Here is a 21,552-nt window from a genome sequence, read left to right as displayed (position 1 = left end):
AAAAGTCAACTCCACGTCATGGACGCTAATAATGTAATCATCCAAAATATTCAACTAAATGAATCTTGGATGATGTGTAGAATTTTGAGAAAGTAAGCCCTAAATAATAATGATTCCGACAACAAAGGGAAAGTATATATTAAAAGAAACATAAAGATTTAATGTAATAATAGTCGTCATTCAATCTACATTCTCGAAAGAGATGAGTAACTCACTATTTAATAGTTATACAAGAAAACTTATGATATTTAAAGAAAGTTGTTTGAATGATAAACAATTTTAAGTATATTTGAATGAGGCAATAAAATTATAGATGCTGCTAAATGTCTTTGTTACATGTGAATTCATTATCTTTTGCTATAGAGCCAATATATTTTCTTTACATATTTTCTTGAATAGATCAAAATATATTTATGGATCTTTGTACTTTAAAAAGATTGAATATAGTATAATAAAAATAACTTTTAACAATAATAAATAAATATATTAATAAAGAGTATTATAATCTTTCGATATTATGTAACTGTCATTAGATTCAATGTTACTAACTGTTTTAGAGACATATATAAAATATTGATTGCCGCTAAAAATAAATATTTAGCTATAATTAAGCTATTATCATTAAATAATTATCACTAAAGATCATTTTAGATATGTTGCACTTATGTTTGAATCCAAAATTATTTGTGCAAAACAACAAAGATAATTGATTCTGCAACTTGATATTATAGGGTGAAAGAAAACACAAAACAAACTTGTTTACTCTATTTTCAATATAAAAGCTATTTTTTTCATTTTCATGAAATTACTTTTTTCAAAAAAAAATATTTTTATTCTAAAAATTCTGAGAAAAACATTTTTACTGCATCCTAAGGAATCTTAAAGTTGACCAAGGATGGGATTTATGAATATTAATATATATTATGATTTGGAAAAATATATTTGACGGGATATCTTTTTAACACGAATTAACTCGAATAGTTAATTTTAGATTTTTTGTAATTTTATTAATAAGTGAATGATGATTGAGTAAATTTATTTATTTTTTTAATCCAAAATACCATTAAAAATAAATCATTTTGAATATATCAAAAATCCTTTTAAAAAGTCAAACTCATAATTGTTTCAGTTCACACGTCAAAGAAATTAGCGTGCCACTTATCAAAAAATGTGTTAAAAGTAACTTTCTTTCTCCTTTTCCATATTTTGTATCTTTTTCTACTCTCTTTTTTTTTCATTTACATTTCTTCATAATTTTTTATTATTATTCTTATTAAATATATTTATTTATCAAACTTGAAAATTTCATATTTTTAGTAGGATTGTTTTGCTCGTAATTTTTTTCGGATCATTTTTTTAATTAAATAAAAATAAATTTAATTAATTTGATTTTTCAAATGTTAAAATCAAGTCAAATTAATTAAGTTAATTTTTCATAATTTTAACTTTTTTTATTTTTTCTTGCTATTTGATTTTTGTGGACTTCTAAAAAATATACGATACTATAAAATTTTCTTAAGGTACATATATATAGGATCCTTCAAAAAATAAATTACGAATTATCTAAAAGTTTCACTTTAAAGAAATATAATAAAATTATTTCTAACAATTTTACTATTTTCTTACAATATTAAAGATGACGATTTATTTAAGTATCTTGTTAATATTTGATTCAAATAAAAATAATCAATTAAATGAATAAGAAAGAGAGCTAATACAGTTCTTACGTAATTATGAACGAATTCTGTTGCAGTGTCAAATGGTTAAAGCTTAAATGAATAGTTTATAGATCACAAATTCGAATCTAGGTTAGGTCACAATTTTAAGTATTTTTTTAATAAAAAAATTAGACTCTTTGAAGCTATTAGGATTTAAATAATTTTTAATTTTATATTACTTTGATGAATATGATTGTAAAAGTTTTTATTTAGATTGTTTCACAAAAATTGAAGATTTTTCACTATTATAAGTCGAATCATAATAAACGTAATAGATATAGTATTATATGAGTTATGCTCCCTCACAAGTACAAGTCAATTGAATGTGATTATATATGCATGATCAAGTTATAATCACATAATACCATTAGTTATATTACATGTCAATCTTTGATCAATTTATCTTCACATATTAGGGGTTATTAGACTATATTTATTGATAATATCACATTTTTAATTTTCTAGTGATATTCATTAAACAATTGATATGAAAGAGAGTAAATACATTTTCTTACGTAATTATGAATGAATATTTTTGCAGCGCGAATAGTTAAAACTTATACGTCCCAATTTTAGATTATTTTTTAAAAAAAAGAAAAGAAATAGACTCTTTTTGAAACTTTTAGGATTTAAATAATTTTTAAATTCATTTTTTTTGGTAAATAAGATTATAAAAGTTTATATTAGAATTGTTTCACAAAAATTGAAGATTTTTCATTATTATAAGTTGAATCATTATGATGAAAATAAATGTAATGGATATAGTATTATATGAGTTATGTTCCATCACAAATACGAATTAATTGAATGATATTATATATGCATGATCACATTTTAGTAGTTATTAGACTATATTTATCGATAATATCTCATTTTAAATTTACTAGTGATATTTAATAAACAACTTATATGAAAGAGACCAAATACATTTTCTTTCGTAATTATGAATGAATGATATTGCAACGCAAATAGTTAAAGCTTAAACAAATAGTCTATAGGTCACGAGTTTGAATGTAAGTTTAGATCCAAATTTTATGTATTTTTTTAGTTTTTCTTGCAAATCTATAGGTCACGAGATTTTTTTATTTTTCTTTTCAGGCCTATCGTATGCACTACCGAAATCTTCATGATTTTGAGGCAACAAATTATCATCATTATCTAAACCCAAAACATGAATCAAAACTTCGTTGAATTGATTATTCTGATTCATTTTGTTAAAATTATATAAATCTAACAACAAAATAAAATCCTAAACAATAAAATAAAACAGAACTGATGAGTGAAGTAAAGGTGAAAAAATAAGTAAAGTAAGAGAGAGAAAATAAGAAAGAAAAATTTAAAAGTGATTTTCTATTTTGAACGAAAACAACAAGTGGTTTTGGAGTCAAAGGATTATTTAGTCATTTTACTCAGCTAAATTGTGCAAAAAAAAAAAATGTTTTGCCATTTAGCAATATTCTTATGATTTATGCTGTTAACTGGGGGTATAATTAAAAACTTAATGTTAATGAGATCATTGAAAGCCTCAAGCCAGCAACAAATTACAAGTTGTCCTGTCAACTTGGCATATATACTTACAAAAAATTAAGAATAACATAGTCAGGAATTAGCTGTTTATGAACTGGTGACGACTTGCAAAAAAAAGACTATTTGTTAGTGTTGACACTTCCAATTAATCCTCAATTTAAATTAATGGTTCTTAATAATGCATGTAAATGGTCCTATTAATGTTTTCGGTTGTCTATACATTGTTTTAGTTCATATATTTCTTTCCTGGGACAAGTCTACCACTAGAACAAAATATTATAAAGTATGCTGCTAATATATGACCATGACTAATTGGCTAGTTTATAAATCATCAAATAATATTGTTTTTGTTTGATGTATTCCAAGAATTTGTGTTGGAAATTAATTATCTCTCCAACTTGCCATCATCTTGAGGAACGCAAACTACAAGAATCCAATTGTACTTCTGTAAGGACCTTATTTATTTAATTTAATTGATTATCTAAACTTTCAACGTGTTAATTAAAAGTTAACTTTTTGTCTTATATTTTTCTTCAAAATATGGTATTGATATATATAGTTCACCGAAATATTAATAATTATTACATTTTGAAATCTGTTGTTCTGAAAATGGAATGAACAATGGTAAAATCATAAAGATTCAACCTATATGAAAGTCGAAATTTTTGGTCCGTCTTTGCATATAACAATAACTAAGATAACAATCTTTTATGTCGAATTGTTGTTTCCGTAAAGAGCCAACAAGTATAGAAACAAATGAATCAAACAGTACATTTACTACAATAAAAATAACTTTTAGCGGGATTAAATATTGATATTAATAAATAGTACTAAAGTTTTTACCAATATTAGTTAATTGCCATTAGAACCAATGTCGCTAAAGACTTTAGGGACATATAGAAAGAGTAACAATTGTCGCTAAAAATACATATTTAGCGACAAAAATTAATTATCGCTAATGATCATTTTTGTCGTAGTGAATAGTGTTCATCATCAAACATAATGGCTGAGTATTTAATTCACCAATATATTGAAGAGATTTGGTCTTTGCCTCCTCCTTTTTTTAGACAACTCGAAATAAAAACACTTGAAAATCAATCAGGACATTATGAAACATACTCTACGATCAATTTTAATTTGTAATGAACCTACTTATGAAACAAACACCCTAACCTTTTTTTTAATTTGATGTGTTGAAAACGACCTTTCACCTATATATTCAAAATTTTACTTCAAGTTGCATCCATAAGGGTGGGTTGCGGGTTATGTTATGAACATAATATAAATTGATGGAGACATTCAAAATTAAAATCGAAAACACTAATCAACAAATTAACGTACGATTTTCCAATGTTTTGGATAAGGAACAGGATGTTAATATCGAATCAGATTTACATATTCATGGTCTATTTGTACGAATATAATGTTTTAATTACAACTATATTATAAAAACAAATGAATCTTTAGGTTCATGTCGGGCCAACTTTGTACAATGAATTAACATTCTTTTATCGTACCACTCATATTCAAATTAACTAAAATCAACAACTTGCATTATGTTTACCTTTCAAATCTTAAAGAGTCTTTAGAGAGGATTCTATCACTTTCTGAATTATTTCAACTTAGTACCACTTGTCACAAAAGTTATTTATTCAATGCCAATTACATTCCCAAAAAAAATATTTTTATTTTTGTAAGTTTCCCATGTGCATTTTTATATTCTTAGGAAGAAACATATTTTTAAGGCATATTTGATAATATATAACATCGATATTCATGTAAATTAAGGAAAAAGGATATTCTTAGTACCAGACCTTAAATCATGCTTATTTTGGATTACAAAAATTCAACTCTTTGGGTTTGGTTGGATTTTCTTATATATTATATACAGTAGTTTTATTTAATTTTCAACTATAAATATAATTATAATTGTTGTTGCATTGCTGGCATATCCCTAGCACATTATGTGGACATTCAGATGTACTACTAAAACAAGTTGCTGAAAGAATATTTTTGTCAGTGAATTCTTTATTTGCGGGTCGTTTGGACAAACAATATAAAACTATAATTTGAAATTAGATTGCTGTGAGGTGAAATTTTTGTTTATATATATAATTTAGTTTTGTTAGATGTTTTTTTTATAAATGTAAAAATCTCAGTGAAAATAATTGAAATTTTCTCAGATCTAACATAATATACTGTTACTAAAGAAGAAAAATCATAATTCATAAACAAATATATAAATATTCTAAGGATCATTGATTGCATATCTCTATAATTTTTTTAATAAATAAATATTCGTGGTTTATATACACATAATTTGTACAGATCTACTTGATAATAATAATAATAATTAATTAATTTTTAATATAATTGTTATCAGTGTTATCACGGTACAAACTCTTCGTGTTGAGTATGATTTTTTCCCATATTGTATGAATAAATATTTACTTAATAACACATTTACTCTATCATATTCATTTATACGTAAATCTTAATAACTCAACTAATTAATTATTCGTACTTGTATATTTTTAAATGAAAATTCCATTTCTGAACTTGTAATCGATCCTCTCTCCTATTTTTCCTATCGCTGCCCCCATATATTTTCTTTAAAAGTCACATTCTTGTCTGTTATAACAATTAATGACTCTTCAACTGTTTTAAAGACATGTCTGATGATATTCATAGGACAAGCCACCACATGTTCATTATTTTCTTTTTATCAGAATTCAGAAATGTATTGACTAGAAAGAAAATATTATTCGATTGACTCGTCAATTTTTTAAAAAGTATTTTGTGAATTGCATGAGGCCATCAACTTCTAATTAGGAAGTTGCTATCTAGTTTCCACAAGGAAAAAAAAAGTTATTTTTCTGTCTTAATTTGAGTATCTAATTTTATTTAAAGACATATTATACAAAATTAATTAATACATATGGCGATATTATTTTATTTAAAGACACATTATACAAAATTAATTAATATTTATGGCGATATGAACTACAAATACGTGGCACCGATAAACTTATAAAGGGTGCTTATAGAAACTGATTCGATAGAATTGATTAGTTTGGAAATGTGTCTAGTAAAGATTTATCTCAATTTGTTATCAAGATTAAATCATGACTTCTTGAAAAAGGATGAAAACTTATGATCTGAAGATAAGAAAGGACTCATATTTTCAGGGGCGGACTCACGTAGTCTCCAGAGGTTCATGAATCTCCTCGATAAAAAATTACATCGTGTATATATATATATATATATTTGAACCCTTTTAATAACGAAAAGAAGTTGATGATGCAGTGGCATATTTGTTTTTTAATTTTTAGTTTTGTTTTTCATTTTTTAGTGTTTTTTGTTACTATAAAAAACATGTTAAAAGTGTGATTTTAAATTTAAAAAATATCAAAATTTTCATTTCCTAAAAATTATTTGCACATTTAAATTTTTATTTTTAAAACTTCTAGAATGAAAATTTTAAATCCCTTACTGCATATCCTATTAACCTAACAGAAGGACGGATTCACAAGATATATTTATATAAATTATATATATATTATTAACGATAATAAAACGTTAGTTGGAACGACTAATAATATTTTCACACAAAATATATTAAAACATTAAACAGTAATACTTTAGAACTATGAGTCGAACTTTAATAAAATGTTTGTTGGCACGACTAATAATATTTTCACATAAATTATATTAAAACATTAAACAGTAATACTTTAGAACTTTGAGTCGAACTTTTCAGTTAATTAATGTATCACATGGAGTAGCCTTTGACACAATTATAAGATATTTTGATTCTTAACAATACTAAATTATTTTTTTACTCTATTTTTCTTTTTCGTCTTCATATTTTACTAGTCTTTTACTTCCAATTTTTTACTCATTGAGACCCAACACTTGAGCAGCGCCTGATCTAATACAAACGAACACGGTCGGAGCCCTACAGCTTCATACGAGTCTTTTTCAAATACTTTAACTTATTCACAAACATATATATTTAAATGCTAATAACTACACTTATCGAATTAAATCAAGATACGTGTTTTTGATTTTAAATAAATTCAATATTACCATTTTCTCGTTAAACGACATTGCTCAAAAAGAGTGTATCTCTTTGTATATTGTGTAAATTTTCTAAATTTAACATTTTGTTCGATAATTAATTTAAAATCACAAAATTTAAAAAATTATACAGACATTTTTAACTTTTATATCTAGTTAAATTGATACCAAAAGAGTTATAATACATAAGCTTTGAAGGGGGGCGACATATATTCTATATACTTCATAATTGAGTAACTTTTGAATTGAAAAACAAAATTTAGTGATTTTGTAAGAAAAAAACTCATAGTTAAGTGCCGGGGCGTAGCTACATACTCTAGTCAACAAATTATATCGTATATGTCAATAAAATTATATACAAAGTGATTAAATAATATATTTTGAACACCCTTAACATAACAAGGTATTGTAGTCTAAGGTGCTTTGAAAAAGTCAAGCATCTAAGTGTTTGTGAGTTAAAATCTCACTAGTAGTACCTTTAAGCCTCTTTTTTTTAAAATTTTTTTCTTGTTTTTTAAAAAAATTCATGTATGTTATGTACTTTATTTTCACAAATTTACATGTATATTCTGGTGCACTCTTTTATTTTTTTATTTTCAAAATTTTTCATGTATATTACGTGTTTAATTTTTAGGTCGCTAGTTAAGTGGAAAAAAATTATAGTTCAGTGATCATGGGAGATGTTATGACAATTAAAAAAATGTGTTTTAAAATAGTTAGAGACAAAAATCAGAAAAGATTAGATTCTAAAAAGGACAGGTCGATAGATTTCACCTGATTCTGGTGGAAGTCACTTCATTTCAATTTACTGTTACACTTTGCGTCGGTGTTTTATCTTTTTCCACCATGCCTGATGTTGATACTTCATCTGGACCCCTCGGGACTGTCAATCATCATATATCACACATATTTTAACTTGCTAGGCGTTTAATTATTCATTTTCAATTTTATAGAATTCAAAAATGTGTGTCTTTCATTATATTTGGAACGATGTTCAAGTATGGAAGGTATTGTCGGTCGATTGAAAATAATGAATAAATATTTTTCTCTCTATTTTCTTTTTGCTTTAATGTTCTTAAAATATGACTTTAAAAAGTAAAAATTACATAAAAATAGATCATAAAGTTGTTTTTTAAGATTGAAATACAATATGAAGTTATACCTTAAAATTTTTCTGGCTATATACAAACTTTTAGATTAAATAAAAGAATTATTCCTTTTATTTTTTGTTGTCTAATGAATCTTAAAATCTTGTGTAATTCTTTATCCTCAACTACTTTTGTTTTAATTTATGTGAGAGTAGTATTTACACAGTTTTAAACTTTTATGCAATCTTTTGCTAAGGGGACAAATTAAGTTCCTAACAATGGGTTGCACAGTTCAATTCTTTTTTGACATCTTTTATTCCGCGGTGACTATGAATAGGGGAGATCCTGCAAAAATAGAAAGCTCACGCCAGGACGATAGAAACCTCTCATAAACACACTGTTTTTATAGAGATCACACCGAATGAGAACAAAACATTCCTGAAATGTAGAGTTGAGATTTTTCTAGACAAGTTCCTAGGGTTAACTTTATGTAAATTTTCCCTCCTTTTTTGACAGCATAATTTACATTACGTCAGTTTTGTTTTGTTTTTTTCAATTTTGTGCTCACACTGAACGCTAGTAGAAATGAACAGATCACATGATACACTCGTAATGATTTAGAAATTTGCAATCAAAGTAGAAGCTATCACTTCATGTCAAAGGTATGGAACCAAGAGGACCCCTACTAGTAAAGGGAATGGTAGTGTGCCAACTGAAAAGACTGCAAGACCTTTAAGGGGTGGACCATGTGAATTTATCTTCCAACGGACAATATCACACCATGGATACAAGTATAGTGTGACCTGAGCGAACTATTACGTAATAGAAAATAGACAAATGATGGCAATCATGGAAGAACCAAATTGCATAGTACACCATTTGTTTTTTACCATATAACTTTTATTCTAAAAGACAACATTACCAACACAGACCTAACATCTTAATATCTCATTATACCAGTAAAGGACATCCAACAAAGGTAGCAAATAGACATAACCTGAATAGGAAAGCACAACATATGAAATGACATGCTGCAAGGGTATCCAGTCACAGCTTGAAACATGACAACTGGCTGATCTATTCTTTCTGGTAAAAGGAACGGAAGGCAAGGGCTGCAACCAATATCAACAAGGGTAACAAGAATTGCAATAGCTTCCATGAGTTTCCAGAACCCTGTCCTCCAGCTGATGGTGTTGCTGAGGGAGGCGGGGTATGTTTGCGTTCTGCAGGAATGGTGGAACTGTCAATTTCACCAATGAAGTATTTCTTCAACATCTCTCTTGCATCATCACTGTGACCGACATCTTCAAAATCATCTGTCGCATCCTTGCCTATATATCACACAAATTTATACGTATCACATCTAAGTTCAGTTCACGACAAACCAATGTATTACCAAGATTTTAGGCTTACCTGTTGCAGTTAGCAACACTTCATCACCTCCAGGATGATCATCCAAAAAAGAGGTTACATCATAAACCTAACATAGAGTTTTCAAACATGGAATCAAGAGACAATAGGATGGAAATTAAATGAGAACAATAGTAAACAACAATTAAAACAACACCCCTAATATAATGCCTCCAGATGAAAAGGTTTTGATGAATGCCTGACGAGAATTATAATTTTTTACCAAAGAGAGTATGTCAAACACCAAAAATAATGACAAACTTGTATTATTACAGATTCAGGTGCTCATGTATTTGTTCATCTAGATTTTGTATACCTTGTTCAACATCTAAGAAATCTTAGAGAACATCAAAAAACCATTCTACAATTGCATCAAAGCCAGTAAACACTAAAATTGGAACAAATTTTAAACCTCAGCAACATAGTTCCAAGCTATATTGTTCCGGTCAAGCACTTTTATGCCTCAGTGGCTAGGTACTGACAGAGACTGTTCTCTGTCAAAGGAACAAATACTTCTCTCCATGTATTTTGTATATATACATGTACTCATTACATGTTGAGCAGTGTTCTTGTAACTCGGACTTGATCAACGGTAATAGTTACAATTGTAAGAGAAAGTTGCAATCAGGGAATGCAGGTGTCAGAATGAAATGAAAAGAGATAATGAATAAATTGTTCTAGCTGGAAACCAATGGTGATTTAGAAGTTACTGATACCAACGGATCATTGGGAAGAAGTACAATCACAGAGCAGGTCAACACAGCTTGTCCAATGAAAGAGCACACATGTACAAGCCTTCAACCATTTACCTGTGATATCATACAAGGCTACTGGTAAAGAACAGCAATAAAAGAGTTTCTTCTACCTCGTGACATTGTCCTGTGTCCAGTTGAAAGACCATTGTATGCTGGTGCATAAATATTCTTCTAGGAAGAAGTTAAAAGTCCACTGATTTCTTAGCACTCCCAAATATAATAGAAGAAATAAAACCAAATTGTATTACCTTTCCCTGACAGACTTTATCTCAGTTAACTGTTGGAAACCAAATCTAAATTATATCTCATATTTCCTCTATTTTTTACTGTATACTTTGTAAAACAGATATACTGGAGTCTCCCAAAACTATCTTTTCTGCCAGACAAACATTCAAATTTATGAATTTAGTTTAAACTTTTTGTAACATTCTCAATTGTAATACTTCTTTAGTTTCTTTATTTTTTTCTAGCATCCTTCCCCTAATGTAACACAATAATACCCCCAACACCCGAGGTACCTCTTATCCCAATTTATTCTCAGGAAGACATTCTTTTTTATCTTTGATTCTTTCATACCTAGGATTTGCTTTGACCCCTTCACTTTTATGTTCCTTCTTTTTCCCAACAAGGTAAGGTAAGCTTCCAAGTTCATTGCCACTTTGATATTCAAACCGATGCCAAAAAGTTTTTAGAATTTAAGACCAGTACTTAACACTCTATACATTATTCTCTCCTTTTGTCTTTCTTTCTTTCTCCTTCTTTTTGGTTTTCCAGCTATCTCCTTGGTGCTCTAACTCTAAAAGTTCTAATTCACCTTACTTCAGCATATTCATATTTTTCTTCTCTTAATTCTAATCCTATGAGCCCTTAAGTCATGGGATGACATGCAATGGGAGGAGGAGGAAAACAGTCCCTTAGTTGTTATATAAGATGAAAACGAATAGTTATTTATCCTAATGTTGATTTTACTTTAATATTTTAATTATTGTTGTTACCTTCCCCTCATCACTCAATTTTATGGACTTATCACGTCCCAAATCCCCATCCATCTCATTACAATTCATACCTTTTGATGCTACCCAACATAAATGGTTACTTCATTTCCTTTAGTTATTATTTCCGGAGTTGTATGCACCGGTTTATGCACTATACGGCCTTTGCTTTTCATTCTACCTCTCGCTTTTCACCCTTCTCTATCTTCAATGTTCTATTCCTTTCTCCCTTCTGTTACTACTTTTTCTTATCCCCCTACCTGAAACTCCATTCTACCTTGACAAGTAAATGCTAATGAAGGGGTAAAAGGATTTCTTTCTTCTATATTTGCCCGTCAAATGGCAATTTCTATATGTTTTTTTCGGGTAAATTACGAGTAGAGATTTTGGGGAGAGTGGATAGAACAGAGCTGTGGATTTCCATCCCGTGCTTTTGAACGATTCTTCCTGCAAATGGACTATCTTTTTCTACCATACTAGGAAATGTGATCAAAGGTGCTTGCGCTCATCAGAGAAGTTTCTATAAACTAACTTTAGCATAAGAAAAGAAAGTATACATTGACAAACTATTTGACACAGGATGACCTAGCTGATTGATGTCATAAGCAATCTTCCTTGTCTAAAAGGAGCCTGAACTGGAAGTTAAGTTGAATGATCATAAATATGTCAAAAAAGGAGAAGTATTTGGCTTTTTAGTCTATAGCTTTAAAAAAATATCGGGTGATTCAATTGAACCGAACTCGAGAGACCTCGAGCGTAATATACGCTACCCTCGGAGAGACTTTAGCCACATCTTAACCCGAATGCTTACTTAGAAAATGTCCAGTGCATCTTTCTTACTTACACGTCTTAATTTCGTTTCATAGTCTGCTTTTCTTATTTCTATTTACTCCATTTCTTAAATTTTCGGTTTCCCGTTCCACTACATAGGTCTCCCAACCCTATAAAATGAAAATTGGAGCTTATATTGTTGGATATAAACCATATTAATTATGGGAAGTCTTCAGATAAGCAATCCTATTACTGAATTGTCAACTTCTACTTTTAATAAAGTAAAGGTAAACATCAAACTCAAGATCCAGAAGATGCAAAGGATTACAAAAACAAAAATAGATCCTTTACATCGCCAAATTACTTCTAACAAAGTTTCAAGAGCTATTAAATCCAAAAAAATTCACTACTATTTACATTACAGACCCTACTCCATGAATTTTGGTGGGGATTTGTTTGCATCCTAATGATATTTTCTCAACTATACAATAACTTGTTCTAAAGATGGACTATTGCAAGTTACCAGTTTCAAAAAAAAAAAAAGATGGGCTATTACTACTTAAATGGTTTAATATCTTTCTAGTTCATCTTCTTTTCACTATTTTGCAAACAACATAAATGTTTTCTTCCAAACCTCATCTAAACAGCATGCAATATCAACCAGAATCTACAATTCATGTTTCCATGGAGGGTGAGGCGGTGCATTTTACCCAATTTCTCATTCAACTTGTATTTTATTTGTTATTTTCATATGGCATAAAGCATATTTTTCCAAATTACGTCAATAGTCTTTGGAATGATTAATACTGCTTTCCTGGGATTAAATGTTCCCTTGTACTATGATAGGATGAGGATGATGACTCCTCATTCCATCTCTTGCGTCAAACCAAATATGACCTAAAGATTGCAAGCTTTGATTAGTAATCATTTAGATTATCTACTAACCAATTCCAGGATACATAATCCAGGGAGAGTAAAATGCTAAAAAGATTGATAACACGTGTTATAAAAGTGACACCAGGGGATGTAAAAAATTAGGAGGAGATGGTAATCATTGTTAAACCAGAATAAGAATAAATCTGTAGAAGAGAATAGGTGATAGGCTACCTCCATAACTGGTAAAGGGAAATTAGCCAATCAAAAACACTAACGCACATATTCCACAAATAGAATTAGATGAAGAAACTAAACCTAAACTTAAAAATAATATGGCCACCTTGATGAAAGGGCTTTTAAATCACCAACAATATATTAAGGAAGATTGAATGGACATGTCTAGGTTGATTCAGTGATGATTTCGGCTGACCACATTGCAATGTAGTTATGGTACAAGAAATGAATAAGAGAATGTTATGACGGAAAGCATTTCATATGACCATTAGTCTCTATGAATTAAGGTGGACTTAGCTAACAACAAAACACAATTAACACAAAGTATCTATATACACAATACTAACTAGTTACAACTGATACTTTAGCATCTGATGTTATACTCGCCAATGGAGGTTCATATAACCCATAAGCTTTGCTCAAACATTGTATATGTATTAAGAAATTCAGAACTTGAGAACGTTGTAGCAACCCATAAACTTCAATCCTGGATCCACTAACCGATACTCGTTAAGAGTCTTTTCCATCCCAATTCCCACTGACCGATATTTGCTAAGACTCCTGGATCCACTGACCGACATTTTAGTTACTTTTTTTTTAGAGAGAAACAGTTCATTTTATACTAACAATAGTTTAAATGGCCCAAAAATCAAAATAGCAGAGAATGAACACAAAGAAATTCATATATCCAACCCAAACAAGTTTGAGATTGAAACCTAGTTGTAATTGATTGATTAATCTATCTATGAACATCAATTCCCAAAATTTTAACCAAGCAGGCCTATCGGCCTTCTAACTGGGAAGCTATAAAAACTCTCAACAACAACAATTTCTTTTTCACCAAAAACAGCAAACGGAACTCGTATAAAATGATAGTTGTAGATTCTAATAAACTTACCTTTCCAGAGATGAGAAGCCAGCAATCATCTTTGTTGTTGTGCTCCAACAAGTCGTTAAAAGCATGAAGTTTGGTCATCTTCACCGATCTTGCTTACAATGGGAACACAAAAAGTTAAGCGCAGAAACTAAAATCAAAGTTAAAGACTGCAGAAATTGAGGGTTACCTCTGAACTTCCGCCGAACGCACGCCAGAAGTCAAAGTTGAGTAACGTGTTTAGTATGCATATACCAAATTGGGATTACCGATGTCCGATCCCATTGTATTAATAGGATGTATTATTTTATCCCTTTTACACCTCCAAAGTTTTCATTTAATGTTATTTTTCTGTTTATTTTTAATTGATAATATAGTATGTTTTTATTTATTAAATTCAAATTTAATCTTCAGTTCATTTTTGATTTATTTATATTATTAATCATAATTAGTTTTAATAACTTAAATTTATTATATTTATTAAAAGGTGATATTAGGGCTAAACATAAAATATCATAAATTATATCAAAAATTTTGATAATTTGTATATTCAATAACTTGGTATTTGTTATGATATACGAGAATAAAACTTTAGTATTATGATATATAGATCTTTGATATTCGGTATTTTTCGAATACAAAATTATTTACTTAATAAAGGTCATATATTAACATATCTATTACTTATTAATTCAAATTCAAGGAGAAAGTTAAAGAATAAGAATATGTTTGGATGAGCTTAACAGCTGGATGGGCTTAAAAAAAAGAACTTTTAAAAAATATTTCTTAAAGTGCTGAATCTTATTTTAAAATAAGTAGTTATGTATTTAGATAAAAATGCTTCAATTGAAAAAAAAAGTTATTGATGTGTTAGACAAATAAGTGCTAATAATACTTTTTTTTTATCAAAATGTCCGAAAAATATTGAATAAAAAATCTCTTTTTTTATCAAATATCTGAAAAATATTGAATAAAGAATCTCTTTTTTTATTAAAATGTATGAAAAATATTGAATAAAGAATCTCTTTGTTTTGGTAACAAAAAGCAACTCTTTGTTTTGTATCAATGTCTGAAAAGTTGTTGATGTGATTAATATTTTTAAGAGTTACGAAAAGAATAAGTATCAATGTATTTTTAATAGTAAAAAATATTATTTTATTGAGAAAAATAATTTCAAACATTTAATATAAAAACTTTAATTGCATCGTTAATTTATTTAATCAAAATGTACATTATTGAGATTTTCAATCAATATTATACATAGATAAAACTTGTTGAAAAATATTGAATAAAGAATCTCTTTGTTTTGTTAATTTGGATTCCATCTTAGCTAATATCCTCTTTTGTTATAATAATCTATAGTTTTAAAAAAATAAAATAAAATAATAAATAGATAATGAAAAGAAAAAAAATGTTATTTGTTACTCTTTTTGGGACGGTCTAAATCTTAATTGTTACTATTTCTCTCTTTTTTTAGTCTTGCAAAAATATTATTGTTACTTGTAATTCTAATTCTATAAAATAATACGTAAACTAATATAAACAATATATAAATAGATAATAATATAAAAACATAAATAAAATAAAAATTATAATATAAAAAATAAAAAATAAAATTCCTGAATGAAAATTAACCAAATTTATGAGATAAAAAATATGCATCTACTTTTTTAATAGGAAAAAAATTTATTTTAAGCTTTTAATAATTAATAAAGGGTAAATTGATAAATATGTAATATGTAAAGGATATTTTAGTTTTAAAATAAATAACTTTTTGCTTCTACTTTTTTTTTAAAAAAAACAAAAATTTGATGTTCTTCATGCAAACAAAAGCTTCAATTTAAAAGCAAACTTTGAGGATTTGCTAAACACTTAATTTTTAAAAAAAATTTCTAAAAAAAGAAAACACTTCTGAACTCCCAATAGCAATATCTAACAGACTTTAAGCATAAACAATTCAAATATGTATGTATAATTTGCTTTCTTGATTTCTTCTTACTTATCGATCTTCTATAATATTTTTTCTCTACATAAAAAATAAAAATGTGAAGAAATAAGTATTAATTTTGTAATACAATCGGCTATAGGGTATTAGTGCACACGTACTTTTAATTATCAATTATCAAATTTAAAATTTAAAAAATCTGAGTCAAATATCAAACGCTCTCCCTAGGTGAGATAATAGAAAAGCTTAACTATAGTATCCTCAGTGTAATTTTATTTTACATCATTAATAACAAAGTTTCTTTTTTTATTTTTTGAAGTTAATTAATTTGAAGTTTACTTTAAAGAATTACAATAAGTAAAACTTTTAATTATTTTAAACTTTATTTAAGTAAATACTTAGTTGTACTTATACGGCAACTTGAACTCAAATTGGAAGATTTCATTGTCCTTGATTTCATTCTTAATTTTAGGATATGTCTTTACTTAGGGTATTCAATATACAATATATCTCCAACATTATTCTAGACAATTCATTATTCATTATATTTTTTTAATTTTAGATTTAGAATGTATATACAAATTCGATTCGATCTATAAAATGATATTTTTAGTTAAAGTATAATTTTAATAAAAAATTTGTGAGAAGATGAAATTGAATTCTACAATTGTGTGAATTTCCTACATATATGGTAAACGTCTTGAGTCAACATGACAATAAGATGGATCAATCACTAGATATATGATCAAATAGTTTCTCCAAAAAGATATGTATATTAATTTTAAACACGAAAATTGGATACCATTTCTGTAATTTTTGAGGAATGGTTTGAAGTAAATATTCATGTATGAAGTACAATTACGTTTTAGTTAATTGAATTAACAAAACTTGTATAAAGATCAAAAGCCCAAATATAAATTAAATATTTAAAAATTATATAAAAAGTATTACAAATCATAATTATATGATGATAAAAATTTTAGTAAAAATCCGTATCTCTCAAAAATAAAACTATGACAACTAAGGAGTATCAACCAAGCTAATTTCGGGTTATTGTTATTGTTACGTTAAATCCCCTCAAAACACTATTTTTAGCGCATCTGCACACCCTGTCAATTATATCTGTAAAGGAAAAAAATGATAAATATACCCTTGAGCTATAATAAATGGTATGCAGAAACCTTCATTATACTTTTGGGTCAGTGTTGTCCTTGTTGTCCAAAAATTAGAACATATATACCCTTTATGCTAACAGGCATACATGTATCATCATCTTATCAATCGATCGGATATTTATTTAATACCGAATCGACGAATAAGATTATTTCATGTGTCCCTATTTAGTCTTTCGTTAGAGTGAAGGGCATATATATGCTCTAATTTTTGGATGGCAGGGGCATCAATGTCCGAAAAATATGATGGATAATATTTGCATAACATTTACGACAATTCGAGATATATTTGTCATTTTCCCTATCTGTAATAGCTCCTTGTTCAACAAAAAAAAAAGGAAAAATGCACAAGTACCCCCTCAATTTATGTTCGAAATTTCAAAAACACATTTATACTATACTAAAATCCTATTACCCCCTTGAACTTATTTTATAAGTAATTTTCTACCCCTTTTTGACCTACGTGGCAATAGCTTGAAAAAAAATCAACCAATATTGGGCCCACAAGATAGTCACGTAGGCCGAAAAAGGGTAGAAAATTATTAATAAAATAAGTTCAGGGGTAATAGGACTTTAGTATAGTATAAATGTGTTTTTGAAATTTCGAACATAAATTGAGGGGGTACTTGTGCATTATCCCATAAAAAAAACAAAGAAAATAGCATGGGAACAAAGCTAAATGACTGAATCGATCCTTAGTTGATGGATTCCAATTAATAACACCAAAAATAATACGTCTAAACGCTAAGGGGATTGACCAAAGGGAATGAGATAACCACTCCATGGGACAAGAAGAAATATGTTCGCCATATATACCAAAGTTGACAACAATTGACATTACACATGACATAATTAAGAATATATCATTCTATTTTGGTGTTTGTATGTGGCGCTTTGACATTACACATGCATATATAACAGCTTCGCAATGTTACGCACGAAGTGGGGTATCATGTATATATATATGTATGAAGAATTAATATAGCAGTTAATTGTAAATTCCGTTATTATATATTAACTTAAGATTATTACCGGAATCGATAAACTTTCAAATCTTAAATTTGTCTCTCACATTAGTTTCAAAAACGTCAAGTATAACTACACAAATATATAAATATCTACCATTTTATAACTCTATGCTGTCAAATAAGTAAATTAATAGATTGCATAAATTGAAATAGAGTCTCGTTACAACGAAGACCAAAAGCCAGTTTACATGTAGAATTCACAGGGTCTAGCTGTGCTGGAAATACATTACTTTCACCAAACGAATAATATGGGTACCACATGACAAATTTAACAACTACTACAACTTGCACATACATTATAAGGATAAACATTGCTTCATTTCCAAGTAATCAGGACACTGCAACAGAACAGCTTAGGCAGGAATTTCTGCAAATGCAATGAAGCAAAAATAAGAATCAACGCAGTTGTCAAAAAAAGGAAAGACAAATAAATTGAAACAGAAGGAATAATGAGCACCTAGAATTTCGCGTAGTGAAATAGATTTGGAGGTGATAGGGAAAAGCTCGAGCATAGTACTGGCTGCTATCGCCTGACTGTTCTTTTGATTTTTTCCTTCCATATCTGGATGAATCTTCCTTTTTAATGCCCTTGTCATCAACTACACACAATCAAATCGTTACGTTTTATAATTAACTGAAAACATGTCAATTAAGTGATTCATAAGTTGTTAGCTAGCTCACTTTTTGTATGCGACGAGAATCCTCTTTAACTCGAGGGATAATCTTCTTAGCAAAAGTAACACCATTTTTCACTTTAGGTAATTTCAACGATTTCTTATGAATATTAGTAACGTCATCATACAAATCCGGAAGCTGAACTTTCTCCTCCTTGTCGTCATCATCATCATCGTCATCAGAAAGATCAGCTGAGAATAAATCTGCAAGTGTGATCCTTTCCTTCTTAATATCCATGTTTGACTCATCACCCGCAGTAACAAGAGGATTGTTGCTTGTAATTACATTTGCCATAATTGGTGACTCCTCAGGTTCATTATTTGCAGACATCAACGCGTTAGGTTCTTCATGATCACTAACTGCAATTATCTCAGGTACTTCATTTTCGTCATGTAGGCAACTACTTAACTCATCTTTAATTGGATCGAATCCAAATGTGCCAATTGTAAGGATTCCTTCTTTCCAGCCGCCCAACATAGAGAACTCATCTTGAATAAGAAGTTGCTTGTGATCATTGATAACTATCACTTCATCTGTTTTCACATTCCCACAAAACAATCCATCTGCCATAATATAGTAAAATCTTCAACAAACAAAAAAAAAAGATACTACTTCCTCCAGAGTTTAAGAAAATAAAGAAGAAATTCTGATCATGTGGTCTTAAATTAAATTTATGTCAGATGTACAAATTATTCTTTAATTTTGTGCTCTTAAACATGCCACGTGAAAAGTTATTACCAAAAAAAGGAAAGTTCATTCTTTTTTAAAATGGGGAGTACTAATTAGCCAAAAAAATAAATAAAAGGAGGATCGAATAGCTTCACCTTTCTGATTAAGTTTACGGTGAACCCAACTGAAGATCTACACCCGCGTCCAACAAAAAGAAGAAGAGAGTTTAGAGCTTTGTCACAACAATTTGAAAGACAATAAATACATTTATTTTTTAATTAACAATAAAAAGAAAAGACCGGCGAGCTATAGATGATTAAATTAAATTGTATACCTTCATTTGTTGTTTGGGAAGTTGGCTATGGGAAATTGATTGAAGTTGAAATATGTGGAGTGGAATCTTAATGGACAGATAAATAAATAACTAATAAGTGGCGTTGTGGAGGGTGGGGGAATTAAGGGGGACCAATTAGGTACAAGGTTGAACTACTTGACAAATGTATAAGGCTAAATAGAGGGACCTTTGTTTGTAAGATTATATTGTATGTCATATATTATAGCATGTTTCTGTAGAAAAAAACTACGCAAGTTCCATCTCTATATATCTCTATGACTTCTTCGATACAGTCCACAAGTACCAAATAGATAGAGATTTGTGGCGAAATGGATCACATCTTCGTATAATTATAAAGAATGAGTCGGCCTTTCCCTTTTAATTGACTCTATTCAACGTCTTTTAGCGTTGGAATCAATTTACGTGGCTCAAGACTTTGAGTCAAGATGTTAGGTGCAATAAATTGTTCACTTCTTAAACATATGATCAAAGGTGTAATAAGTTCATATTAAGAACCTAAATATTAAACCTATTAATGATTTCTAATATAATCCACTTCGAATTCTTCATAATTACGCGACTATCTTTTTAAAATTTTGATAGGATTTTGTACATCTAACTATATTATTGGTATGTGTCATTGCTCATAATAACTAATGTTCATCAACTTGTAGAAGCAAATGGCAAATAAGAGAGAGAACATCCCACAAATTGATTCACTTGTCATGTCATTTGGCTTCTATTTGTAAGGTATTTTTCACATGATAAACCCGACCACTATATGAGTTAGGCAATGGGCAGAAGCTAATACTAATCCAAGAATGCCATGACAATCATCTAGTAGTGCATGCATATGTCTAAGTCCTCGTTTCATAAAAAAAAAAAAAAAAGCAACGATGCAAATAATTGTTGCACTTTACCTAGATATTTCGAAAGAAATAGTAATTCATATACACAATTATTCTTACTAAAATTCTAGTTTTTCATCAATTATTTTCCTTGAACTAACAAATCGCCAAGCTGCTACCTTTTGCATTATTGCAATATGTAAGAATTTAGATAGACTTCCATTTTGGAATCTTTACTTTGATACCTTTTTCTTTTTCTTTATGTCGGAATACTAATTAGGCGGACCCTTGATAGTATCATACTGTACAAAAGAGAAGGAAAATGAAGATAAATATTAAGGGGTCGTTTGGTCGGGAACAATGGTATAAATGATGGAATAAATTATTTCAGACTTGACAATCAAACAAGACGCCAAATTTATATCCGAGGACTATTTAATTTATCTCTCTAACCAAACGACCCTAAGTTGATCACCTCCTATATCATAAGAGAAAAAAAAGTTCCACTCTTACATAATATTATTACAAAAAGGACTAATGTAGGTGCTCATAATAT

The 21,552-nt window shown here is 28.7% G+C and overlaps 2 protein-coding genes across 3 annotated transcripts; both read right to left on the bottom strand.

The window, feature by feature from the left end:
- Positions 1-9,228: 9,228 nt before the first annotated feature.
- LOC101261457 (cytochrome b5) lies at positions 9,229-14,655 on the bottom strand. 2 transcript variants are annotated; one of them, XM_004229964.4, is made up of 4 exons: positions 14,516-14,655; positions 14,350-14,437; positions 9,827-9,893; positions 9,229-9,744 (listed from the first exon to the last, which is right to left on the bottom strand). In XM_004229964.4, the coding sequence occupies exons 2-4, from the start codon at positions 14,425-14,427 to the stop codon at positions 9,491-9,493; spliced, it is 399 nt and encodes a 132-aa protein (XP_004230012.1). In that variant the 5' UTR covers positions 14,428-14,437; positions 14,516-14,655; the 3' UTR covers positions 9,229-9,490. The 2 variants fall into 2 exon arrangements, with proteins under 2 accessions (XP_004230012.1, XP_010327261.1); XM_010328959.4 differs by having other exon boundaries at positions 14,350-14,441; positions 14,516-14,652.
- A 3,929-nt stretch (positions 14,656-18,584) lies between these two features.
- On the bottom strand, positions 18,585-20,387 carry LOC101261161 (protein TILLER ANGLE CONTROL 1-like). Its single transcript, XM_004229963.5, has 5 exons — positions 20,149-20,387; positions 19,970-20,006; positions 19,152-19,708; positions 18,928-19,069; positions 18,585-18,837 (listed from the first exon to the last, which is right to left on the bottom strand). The coding sequence occupies exons 1-5, from the start codon at positions 20,152-20,154 to the stop codon at positions 18,824-18,826; spliced, it is 756 nt and encodes a 251-aa protein (XP_004230011.1). The 5' UTR covers positions 20,155-20,387; the 3' UTR covers positions 18,585-18,823.
- Positions 20,388-21,552: the final 1,165 nt, after the last annotated feature.

The sequence above is a fragment of the Solanum lycopersicum genome, chromosome 1, assembly GCF_036512215.1.
Source record: "Solanum lycopersicum chromosome 1, SLM_r2.1".
In the NCBI taxonomy this organism is placed as follows: domain Eukaryota; kingdom Viridiplantae; phylum Streptophyta; class Magnoliopsida; order Solanales; family Solanaceae; genus Solanum; species Solanum lycopersicum.
The sequence above is the reverse complement of the archived record's forward strand: the minus strand, read 5'-3'. Positions and strand labels throughout refer to the sequence as shown.